General features: G+C 41.4%; 1 protein-coding gene across 3 annotated transcripts in view; it reads left to right on the top strand.

Annotated features, from left to right (window-relative positions):
* Positions 1-12,069, top strand: part of LOC140714435 (salivary plasminogen activator beta-like) — a 125,146-nt gene that overhangs the window by 65,451 nt on the left and 47,626 nt on the right. For 2 of the 3 annotated variants that reach the window (XM_073025730.1, XM_073025731.1), the window contains 2 exons: positions 2,745-2,855; positions 11,787-11,958. In XM_073025730.1, the coding sequence (XP_072881831.1) occupies positions 2,745-2,855; positions 11,787-11,958 (283 nt within the window). The remainder of the gene's footprint in view (positions 1-2,744; positions 2,856-11,786; positions 11,959-12,069) is intronic. The other variant, XM_073025732.1, reaches the window with a different exon arrangement.

Raw genomic sequence — 12,069 nt, 5'->3', positions numbered from 1 at the left:
CATCTATAGGAAGAAGCACAGTCGACGTTTCAGGCCAAGACCCTTTGTCAGGACTTCCACTTCCTCATCCAGGTCATTTATGAAAATCACGAAGAGAAGGGGTCCCAGAACTGATCTCTGAGGCACACCACTGTTCACCGACCTCCATGCAGAATATGACCCGTCTACAACCACTCTTTGCCTTCTGTGGGCAAGCCAATTCTGGATCCACAAAGCAAGGTCCCCTTGGATCCCATGCCTCCCTACTTTCTCAATAAGCCTTGCATGGGGTACCTTATCAAATGCCTTGCTGAAATCCATAACACTACATCTACTGCTTTACCTTCATCAATGTGTTTAGTCACATCCTCAAAAAATTCAAGCAGGTTCATAAGGCATGACCTGCCTTTGACAAAGCGATGCTGACTATTCCTAATCATATTATGCCTCTCCAACTACAGGTCTATAATTTCCTGGGCTATCTCTACTCCCTTTCTTGAAAAAGGGAACAACATCTCCAATTCTCCAATCCTCTGGAACCTCTCCCGTCCTCATTGATGATGCAAAGATCATTGCCAGAGGATCAGCAATCTCCTCCCTCGCCTCCCACAGTAGCCTGGGGTATATCTCGTCTGGTTCTGGAGACTTAATCAACTTCATGCTTTCCAAAAGCTCCTCTTGTTTAATGTCCATATGCTCAAGTTTTTCAATCTGCTATAAGTCATACCAACAATAGCCAAGATCCTTTGTGATCCCAACCAATCACGAAGAGTGGTTGTAGATAGGTCATATTCTGCATGGAGGTAGTGAATACTGATGCCAAGTATCTTTTCCACTGTCACACTTGATTGGTCCTATTCTCTCACGTCTTATCCTCTTGCTCTTCACATGCTTGTAGAATGCCTTGGGATTTTCTTTAATCCTGCTCGCCAAGGCCTTCTCATGGGCCTTTCTGACTCTCCTAATTTCATTCTTAAGTTCTTTCCTGCTAGCCTTATAATCCTCTAGATCTCTATCATCACCTAGTTTATTGAACCTTTTGTAAGTTTTTCTTTTCTTCTTGACTAGATTTTCAACAGCTTTTGTACACAACACTTCCTGTACCCTGCCATCCTTGCCCTGTCTCATTGGAACGTACTTACACAGAATGCCACTCAAATATCCCCTGAATATCTGCCACATTTCTGCCGTACATTTTGGCAATGGTGGTGGAGGCAGATACGATAGGGTCTTTTAAGAGACTCCTGGATAGGTACTTGGAGCTTAGAAAAATAGAGGGCTATGGGTAATGCTAGATAATTTCTAAGGTAAGTACATGTTTGGCACAGCATTGTGGGATGAAGGGCCTGTATTGTGCTGTAGGTTTTCTGTGTTTCTATCTATGTTTCTAGACGAGGAACATTTGATGACTCTGAGCCTGTACTCGCCTGAATTTAGAAGGATGAGGGGAATCTCATTGAAACCTTTCGAAATTTGAAAGGCTTGACAGAGTAGATGTGGAAAGGATGTTTCCCATGGTGTGTGAGTCTAGGACAAGAGGGCACAAGAGGGATAGAGGGGTGCCCTTTCTAAACACAGATGCAGATAAATTTCTTTTGCCAAAGGGTGGTGAATTTGTAGAATTTGTTGCCACATGCAGCTGTGGAGGCCAGGTTGTTTGGTGTACTTAAGACAGAGATTGATCGGTTCTTGATTTGACATGTCATCAAAGGTTACAGGGAGAAGACCGGGAACTGGGGTTGAGGAGGAGATAAAAAGAAAGGATCAGCCATGATTGAATGGCAGAGCAGACTCGATGGGCCAGCTGGCCTAATTCTGCTCCTATGTCTTATGGTCTTATGATCTAATTTTTAAGGGAAGTAATAGAGAGGTTTGAGGAAGCAAATTCCAGAAGTTGGGTGGAATAGCTAAGTTTTGTACTGTGTGAGAGATCAAAACTGGGAAAGTGCAAGCACAGTTCCAACAACTCCGAGTTTATCTCTGAGCATTTGCATGCTCTCCCTGTGATGCTCCACTGATGCTCCAGTTCTCTCCCATATTCTAATGATGTGAATTTGTCAGTTAGTTGGTTTCTGTAAATTATCCGTTTGTAAGTGGATGTTGGTGGGGGGGGGGGGGGGGGGGAGGGTGGAGAATCTGGTAGAGAGAAAAGGCTACTGAGATATACCAGAGACAATGACATTGAATGGATTGTTCTGAGAATCAGAAGGGACTCAACAGGTTCCTTTAATGCCATAATGAAAAATGAAATCTCAAAGGGCTTTAGGGCTGCAGAAAGTCATAAGATGAAAGGCATGGGGAGAATTTGAAAATATACAAAACTATTTCAATGTAAAGGAGTAGCTGTACTAAGAGTCAGTGCAAACAGAATCAGGTTTACTATCACTGACATATTTTGTGAAATTTGTTGTTTTACAGCAGCAGTACAGTGCAATACATAAAAATACCATAAATTATATAATAAGAAATATATTGTATATGTAGTGCAAAGAAGAACAAAATAGGCCCATTGTAGATTCAGAAATCTGATGGCAGAATGAACAAAGCTGTTCCTAAGATGCTCTTGTACCTCCTCTCTGATAGTAGCAATGTGAAGAGGGCATGTCCTGGGAATTGGGGCTCCTTCATGTAGATTAGTAAGTTCAGAGCAGTTGGATGTTAGAAACTTCTTGAAAATAAGGATGGTAGAGTTTGTGGAACTTGAAAGCCATGTAGGTCTTAGAACATGCAAAATTAAATTATTATATTAACTGTCACCTTCACAGAATGTGCTACAAACAATTGCCTAAATGGGGGAAGCTGTGCACAACATCTTCATTCAGAATATTATGTCTGTCGATGTCCACATGGATACACTGGTAAACACTGTGAGATAGGTATGTTGTCATCCAGCAGTTTGATATAACATTAATGTTTATTTACATGTAATATAACAAAAATTGGTTAATACTGCTAGTTAAGGAAAATTTTGACCACAATATACTTTTTCCATCATGCCTTTGAATCATTAATGGAGACGTGGATAGATAATGAAGCCTCCATTCCGAAAGATATTACCTCAGACAATGTAGTAATCGTAGCTATGCAATAACAACTATACCACATCAGATACTTTTGAGGGGGACGGCCTACTGGGGGGGGGGGGGGGGGGGGGGGTGCAGCAGTGACCAGGTCTCTGCCATTGAGTCTGGTGCTGCAGCTCAGAAAAGCAGAGAGGTGAAGTGGACTGCAGTGTTGAAAGGAAATTCCATAGACACAGAAGCAGACACTAGATTCTGTGGACGCAATAGAGACACCCAGATGCCAGGGTCAGGGATGTCTCAGTCCATGGTACTCTCAAGGAGGAGGGTGAGCCGACAGAAGTCTAGATTATATTGACACCACTAACATAGGTTGAACAGGTGAAGAGATCCTGCAAAGAAACTTTAAGGAGCTTGGTAGAAAGCTGTAAAACAGAACTTCCAGTGTAGTCATCTCCAGACTGATGCCTGTGCTACACACCAGTGAGGGTCAGAATAAGATGTTTGACAAGTGAATGCTTGGCTGAGGAACTGATGCAGGGGCAGGCGTTTCAGATGTATGGATCACTGGGATCTCCTCTGGGGGAGGTACAATCTGTACAATAGGTACTGTTACACCTGAACACAAGGGGAACCAATATCCTTGTGGGCAAGATTGTTAGAGTAGTTTGAGAGGGTTTAAACTAAATTGGCAGGGGAATGGGAACCAGAGTGATAGTTCTGAAGATGAGGTAGTTGGTTTACAAACAAAGGCAATGTACAGTGAGACTCCTAGCAAAGAGGGGCTTATGGTAGGGCAAGATTTCAGTCAACAAGGTGAATTGCAATGTAAAAGGCAGACAAGATCGAAAAGAGTGAATACAGGACTGAAGATGTTATATTTGAAAGCACACAGTATACGGAATAAGATAGATGAACTTTTAGCACAGTTACATATTGGAATGTATGATGTTGTTGGCATCACTGAGCCATGGCTGAAAGAAGATTATAGCTGGGAGCTAAACATCCAGGGATACACACTGTATCAAGAGGACAGGCAGGTAGGCAAAGGAGGTGGCATGACTCTGTTGGTAAAAAATGCAATCAAATCATTAGAAAGAAGTGACATAGGGCTGGAAGGTGTTGAATTGTTGTGGATAGAGGAAACACAAGGGTTTCCTCTATTCTAAAAGGAATGCAAAGGTATAAAGACCCTGATGGGAGTTATATGCAGACCCCGAAACAGTAGTAAGCAGATTACAATGAGAGATAGAAAATCCATGTCAAAAGGGCAATAGTCATGGAGGATTTCAATATGCAGGTAGTGTTGGAAAATCGGGTTGATGCTGGATCCCAAGAGGGAGAATTTTTAGAATGCTTACGGGATGACTTTTTAGAGGAACTCATGGTTGAGCCCACTAGGGGATCAGATATTCGAGATTGAGTGTTATGAAACAAACTAGAATTGTTTAGAGATCCTTAGGGACAAGTAATCAAAATATGATTAAGTTTACCCTGAAATTTGAGAAGGAGAAGCTAAAGTCAGATGTATCAGTATTACAGTGGAGTCAAGGGAATTACTGAGGCATGAGAGAGAAGCTGGCCAAAATTGTTTGGAAAAGAATACTAGCTAGGATGATGGCAGGACAGCAACACCTGGAATTTCTGAAAGCAATTCAGAAGGCACAGGATAGATATACCCAAAGAGTAAAAAGTACTCCAAAGGCAAGATGACATAGCCATGACTAACAAAGTCAGAGCCAACATAAAAGTCAAAGAGAGGGCATATAATAGAGTAAAATACGGGATGACTGGAAATTTGCAAATGTTACTCCGCTATTTAAGAAGGGTGGGAGGCAACAGGAAAAAAACTATAGACCTGTTAGCCTGACATCAGTGGTTGGGAAGTTGTTGGAATCAATTGTAGGGATGAGATTACGGAGTACCTGGAGGCACATGACAAGATAGGCCAAAGCCAGCATGGTTTCCTGAAAGGAAAATCCTATCTGACTAACCTACTGAAATTTTTTGAGGAAATTACAAGCAGGGTAGACTAAGGAGATGCAGTAGACATGGTGTACTTGGATTTTCAGAAGGCCTTTGACAAGGTGCCGCACATGAGGCTGCCTAGCAAGATAAGAACCCATGGAATTACAAGGAAGTTACTAGCATGGGTGGAGTATTGGCTGGTCAGCAGAAAACAGAGTGGGAATAAAGGGATCCTATTCTGGCTGGCTGCTGGTTATTAGTGGAGTTCCACGGGGTTCAGTGTTGGGACTGCTGCTTTTTACGATGTTGTCAATGATTTGGACTATGGTATTAAAGGATTTGTGGCTAAATTTGCCGATGATACAAAGATAGGTGGAGGAGCGGGTAGAGTTGAGGAAACAGAGAGCCTGCAGAGAGACTTAGATAGTTTAGGGGAATGGGCAAAGAAGTGACAAATGAAATACAATGTATTCTCATGCACTTTGGTGGAAGAATTAAAAGGGCAGACTATTATTTAGATGGGGAGAAATTCAAAATGCAGAGATCAAAGTGACTTGGGAGTCCTTATGCAAGATACCCTAAAGGTTAACTTCCATGTTGAGTCAGTTGTGAAGAAGGCATTCATTTCTAGAGATATAGAATATAAGAGCAGAGGTGTGACATTGAGGCTCTATAAGGCACTTGTGAGACCACACTTGGAGTATTGTGTGCAGTTTAGGGCTCCTTATTTTAGAAAGGATATACTGACATTGGAGAGGGTTCAGAGAAGATTCACAAGAATGATTCCAAGGATGAAAGGGTTACCATATGAGGAACGATTGGCAGCTCTTGGGCTGTATTCCCTGGAGTTCAGGAGAATGAGAGGGGATCTCATAGAAACATTCTGAATGTTAAAAGGCCTGAACAGATTAGATATACCAAAGTTATTTCCCATGGTGGGGGATTCTTGGACGAGAGAACACGACTTCAGGATTGAAGGATGTCCATTTAGAACTGAGATGTGGAAAAATTACTTTAGTCAAAGGAAGGTAAAGCTATGGAATTTGTTGCCACCAGCGGCTGCAGAGGCCAAGTCATTAGGTATATTTGAGGCAGAGATAGATAGGTTCTTGATTAGGCAGGGCATCAAAGGGTATGGGGTGAAGTCAAGGGAGTGGGGATGACTGGAAGAATTGGATCAACCCATGATTGAATGGCGGAGCAGACTCAATGGGTTGAATGGTCTATTTCTCCCCCTATATCTTATGGGCTTATGGTCTAAAATTTAGTGGGGCGTTAGAGGATTGGGAAGTTTTTAAAAGCCAGCAGAAGGCAACTTAAAAAGCCATTAATAAGGAAAAGATGAAATATGAAAGTCAACTAGCCAATAATATTCAAAAGGATACAAAAGTTTCTTCAGATACATGAAGTGTAAAAGAGAGTCAAGAGTGGATATTGGACTGATGGAAAATGATGCTGGAGAGGAGTAATGTGGGGGGAGGGCAAGGAAATGGCAGACAAACTGAATAAGCATTTTGCATTAGTCTCCACTGTAGAAGATGCTAGCAGTATGTTGGAAGTTCAAGAATATCAGGGGTCAGAAGTGTGTAAGGATGCCATTACTAGAGAGAAGGTTCTTGGGAAACTGAAAGGTCTGAAGGTAGAAATGTCACCTGGACCAGATGGTATTCCCCAGGGTTTTGAAAGAGGTGGTTGGAGAGATTGTAGAGGCATTACTAATAATCGTTCAAGAATCACTAGATTCTGAAATGGTCCCACAAGACTGGAAGATTCTGGTCCCACAAATATCACCCCACTCTTCAAGAAGGGAGAGAGGCAGAAGAAAGGAAACTATAGACTAAATAGTCTGAACTCAGTGGTTGGGAAGATAATGAAGTTGATTATTAAGGATGGGGTCTCAGGATGTTTGAAGACACATAATAAAATAGGCCATAGCCAGCATGGTTTCCTCAAGGGAAAATCTTGACTGACAAATCTGTTGGAATTCTTTGAAGAAATAACAAGCAGGATGAACAAAGGAGAATCGGTTGATGTTGTGTACTTGGATTTTCAGAATGCCTTTGACAAGGTGCCACACATGAGGCTGCTTAACAAGCTACAAACCCATGGTATTATTGGAAATATTCTAGCATGGATAAAGCAGTGGCTGATTGGCAGGAGGCAGAGTAGGAATAAAGGGAGCCTTCTCTGGTTGGCTGCTGGTGACTAGTGGCATTCCACAGGGGTCTGTGTGGAGACCAATTCTTTTCATATTTTATATCAATGATTTGGATGATGGAATTTTTTGCTTTGTTGCAAAGTTTGCAGACAAGATGAGGATAGGTGGAGGGGCAGGTGGTTTTGAGGAAGTAGAGAGGCTACAGAAGGACTTTGACAGATTAGGAGAATGGGCAAAGAAATGGCAGATGGAATACAGTGTCAGGAAGTGTATGGTCATCCACCTTGGTAAAAGAAATGGAAGGGTTGACTATTTTCTAAATGGAGAGAAAATGCAAAAAATTTGAGGCATAAGGGAACTTGGAAGTCCTTGTGCAGGATGCAGTAAAGATTAATTTGCTGCTTGAGTCTGTGGTGAGGAAGGCAAATGCAATGTTAGCATTCATTTCAGGAAGTCTGGAATATCAAAGCAAGGATGTAATATTGAAACTTTATAAAGCACTGTGATGCCTCAGTTTTGGAGTATTGTGAGCAGTTTTGGGCCCCTTATTTTTGAAAAGATAAAACCATAACATATACTGAAACTGGAGAGGGTTCAAAGGAGGTTCACAAAAATTATTCCAGGATTGATTGGCTTGTCATATGAAGAGTGTTTGATGCTCTGGGCTTGAATTCACTAGAATTCAGAAGAATGGGGGTGGCAGCCTCAATGAAACTACTGAATGGTAAAAGGCCTTGATAGAGTGGATATGGAGAAGATGTTTCCTATGGTGGGAGAATCTAAAATAAGAGGACAGAGCCTCAGATTAGAGGGTCAACATTTTAGAACAGAGATTAGGTGAAATTTCTTTAGCCAGAGAGTGGTGAATCTGTGAATCTTTGCCATAGGCAGCTATGGAGGCTAAGTCCTCGTACATTTAAGGCAGAAGTTGACAGATTCTTGATTGGTCAGAACATGAAGGAATAGATAGAGAGATATAAACTTTATTGATCCCAAGGGAAATTACAGTGTCACAGTAGCATTACAAGTGTACAGATATAAATACTAGAAGAGAAGTAAAAAGAATAAACTTAAGTTACCACAGTCTTACAGTCATCACTTCCCCACCTATAGGTTGAGTAATAATAGAGCCTAATGGATGAAGGTTAAGAATTACCTTATATAGTGTTCTTTGTAGCAGCGCAGTTATCTTAGTCTATTACTAAAGTGCTCCTCTGTTCAGCCGTGGAGGCAAGCAGAGGGTGAGAAACATTGTACAGAATTGCCAGGATTTTCCATAGGGTCCTTTGTTCTACCACAACCTCCAATGAGTCCGTTTTGATTCCTATAACAAAGTTTGCCTTTCTAATCAGTTTATTGAGCCTGTTGCAGCACCCGCATTATTGCCATTGCCCCAGCACATCACCACATAGAAGATTATACTGGTGACCACAGAGTGGTAGAACATGTGAAGGAGAGGTCTGCATACTCCAAAGGACCTCAGTCTCCTCAGGAAGTAGAGGTGACTCTGGCCCTTCTTTTACACAGCCTCTATGTTGATGCTCCACTCAAGTCTGTCACCCAGGTGCACCCCAGTACTTGTAGGTCCTCATCACATCCATGTCCCCATCATCAATAGTAACAGGGAGCAATGCAGGCTTAGTCTTCCTAAATTCAGTTACCATCTCCTTTATCTTATTAATGTTGAGCTGCAAATGATTCAGTCTGCACCATACGACAAAGCCCTCCACCAGGGCCCTGTATTCATCCTCCTGTCCTCCCTTTATATTCCCAACTATTGCTGAGTCAGAGAATTTCTGCAGATGACATGACTCAGTGTTATATCTAAAGTCCAAGATATACAAGGTAAACAGGAAGGGAGAAGGCAGGAGATTGGGATTGAAAGGAAAATTGGGTCAGCCATGATGAAATGGCAAAACAGACTCGATGGGCCAAATGGCCTAATTCTGCTCCTATATCTTATGGTCTTATGGTTTTATGGACACCATCTCAGGATACAGAAATGTAGAAAATATACAGCACCGTACAGGCCCTTTGGCTCACAAAGCCGTGCCTTAGAACTACCTAGACTTTACCCATAGCCCTCTATTTTTCTAAGCTCCATGTAGCCGTCCAAAAGTCTCTTAAAAGACCCTATCATTTGTGCCTCCTCCACTGCCACTGGCAGTCCATTCCATGCACTCACCACTCTCTGCATAAAAAAACTTATCCTGACATCTCCTCTGTACCTACTTCCAAGCACCTTAAAACTATGCCATCTCGTGCTAGCCACTTCAGCCCTGGGGAAAAGCCTCTGACTATCCACACGATCAATGCCTCTCCTCATCTTGTACACCTCTATCAAGTCACCTCTCATCACCTCTCATCCTCCGTCGCTCCAAGGAGAAAAGGCCGAGTTCACTCAACCTATTCTCATAAGGTATGCTCCCCAATCCAGGCAAAATCCTTGTAAATCTCCTCTGTAGCCTTTCTATGGTTTCCACATCTTTCCTATAGTGAGGCAACCAGAACTAAGCACAGTACTCCAAGTGGGGTCTGACCAGGGTCCTATATAGCTGCAACATTACCTCTTGACCCTTAAACTCAATCCCACAATTGATGAAGGCAATGCACTGTATGCCTTCTTAACCAGGGTAGAGGGGTGTCCTTTTAGAACGGAGAGGAGGAGGAATTTCTTTAGCCAGACACTGGTGAATCTGTAGAATTGTTTGCCACAGGCAGCTGTAGCAGCCAAGTCTTTACATTTATTTAAGGCAGTGATTAATATATTTTTGATTGGCCAGGGCATGAAGTACTACAGGGAGAAGGCAGGTGATTGGGGCTGAGATGGAAAATGGATCAGCCATGATGAAATGGCAGAGTAGACTTGATGGGCCAAATTGTCTAATTCTGCTCCTACCGTATATCTCATGGTCTTATATCAGATTATTTCATAGGTTAAAACCATATCATATAAAATTTCAAGCACACCTCCAAATGTTTTATTATTTTTATGCTGTAAGTTACAAAACATTTGATGGAAATACAAATTACAAATGGGACATATGGTGTTGAGAAGCCAGTGAACAAGCCACAGAAAACAGAGAGAGTGACCTATAGTCGCCACCTATCACACACTAACTTGGTGATCTCAATTGCTCTATTATGGGAATGTGCAGTATAGAAGCCAAACGTTTCATAGAAGTGTGAGATGAAACACTGAACACAAATGCCTCACATCATAAGACATGGGAACATAATTTAGCCATTTGGCCCATTGAATCTGCTCTGCCATTTGATTATGACTGAATTTATTTTCTCTCTCTCTCTCTCTCATAGCCATATTCTTCTGCCTTCTTCCCATTAGCTTTGGCACACTTGGTAATCACAAACCTATCAATCTCTGCTTTAAATATTCACAATAATTTGGCCTCCACAGCGACCTGTAGGAAAGAATTCCATAGATGACCAACCATGGCTAGAGAAATTCCTCCTCATGTCTGTTCTGAGGGGGATGTCCTATTGTTCTGGGGCTGTGCCCTCTGGACCAAGACTCTCCCATTATAGGAAGCATCCTCTCCATGTCTGCTCCATGTAGACCTTTCAATATTCAGTAGTTTTCAATGAGACCCCCCCTCATTCTTCTAAATTCTAGTAAGCACTGGCCCAGAGCCATCAAATGCTCTTTATACATTAACCTTTTCATTACTGATTCATTCTTGCAAACCTCCTCTGGATCCTTTCCAATGCCCTCACATCTTTTCTTAGATCTTGAGCCCAAAACTTCTCACAATAAAGGCACTGGTCTGGTCAGCACCTTTTAAAGTTTCGGCATTATATTTATATTCTAGTCTACTGGAAAGGAATGTTAACATTGCATTTGCCTTCCTTACTACTGACTCAACCTGCAACTTAACTGTTGGAGAATCCTGCACTAGGATTCCTAAGTTCCTTTGTATCTCTGAGTTCTGGATTTGCTCCCTATATGGAAGATAGTCTATGCTTTTATTCTTCTACCAAGGTGCATGGCCATACATTTCCCTACATCTGCCACTTTGTCCATTCTCCTAATCAGTCCAAGTACTTCTGCAATTTCCCTCTTCCTCAACACCACATGCTCCTCCACCTATCTTTGTAAAGCAACATAGGTGGGAGCCTAAGGACAGAATGATTTTCCTGTAGCTTTGGCAACAGAGAGAGCTAGCAGGGGGAAATATGTAAATTAATTCCAATAGCTTTTCTTTTCTCTTATCAAAAATCTTGGGGTTTGAAAGATTATTCATTATCATGCAAAATGTGCCCAATTGATTTTTTGTGGTCATTGTGTTTACTCCAGAAAAATCTATTCAGTTAATCTCAGCTCTATTCCTCAGAAGTGTAAGGCTTTCCTTTTTAATCAAATATTTAATTCTCTTTTGAGATGGAATATAATTACTTAATAAAATGGTGTGAAATTCCCTTAGAGGAAAAAGATTGAGTTACCACATTAATCATTTCACCTCCATTAAGTAAATGCAAAACTGCTGATAGATTTTATGGCAGTTTTTCCAACATTAATTGAAACTATTCTAAATAACTGTGTGCCCCAATTAACAAAAGGATTCTTGAAAATAGTTTTCATCCATGGATTGAGACAGGGAAATGAAATTTCAAATGCAATTACAATGGTATGTTTTTTGTAGATATTAAATCCCAGTGCATTACTGAGAGTGGAAGAAATTACAGAGGCACAAGGAACTACACAAAATCTGGCTCTCAGTGCTTGAGATGGGATTCAGCTGCTGTCCATATAAGAAACTACAACGCAAGATCAGATGCATTGAATTTGGGTCTTGGGAGTCACAATTACTGCAGGTATATTTTTGTCTTCCCCAAATGCTTTCAATTATATTTTTTTGATCGATGGCAACAAAATCAAATGTAGAGAAGAAAATTATAGAAACATCAAAAATCTACAGCACATTA

This window comes from Hemitrygon akajei, chromosome 21, assembly GCF_048418815.1.
Source record: "Hemitrygon akajei chromosome 21, sHemAka1.3, whole genome shotgun sequence".
NCBI classification, from domain to species: domain Eukaryota; kingdom Metazoa; phylum Chordata; class Chondrichthyes; order Myliobatiformes; family Dasyatidae; genus Hemitrygon; species Hemitrygon akajei.
This window is presented reverse-complemented; position numbering and strand designations above follow the sequence as displayed.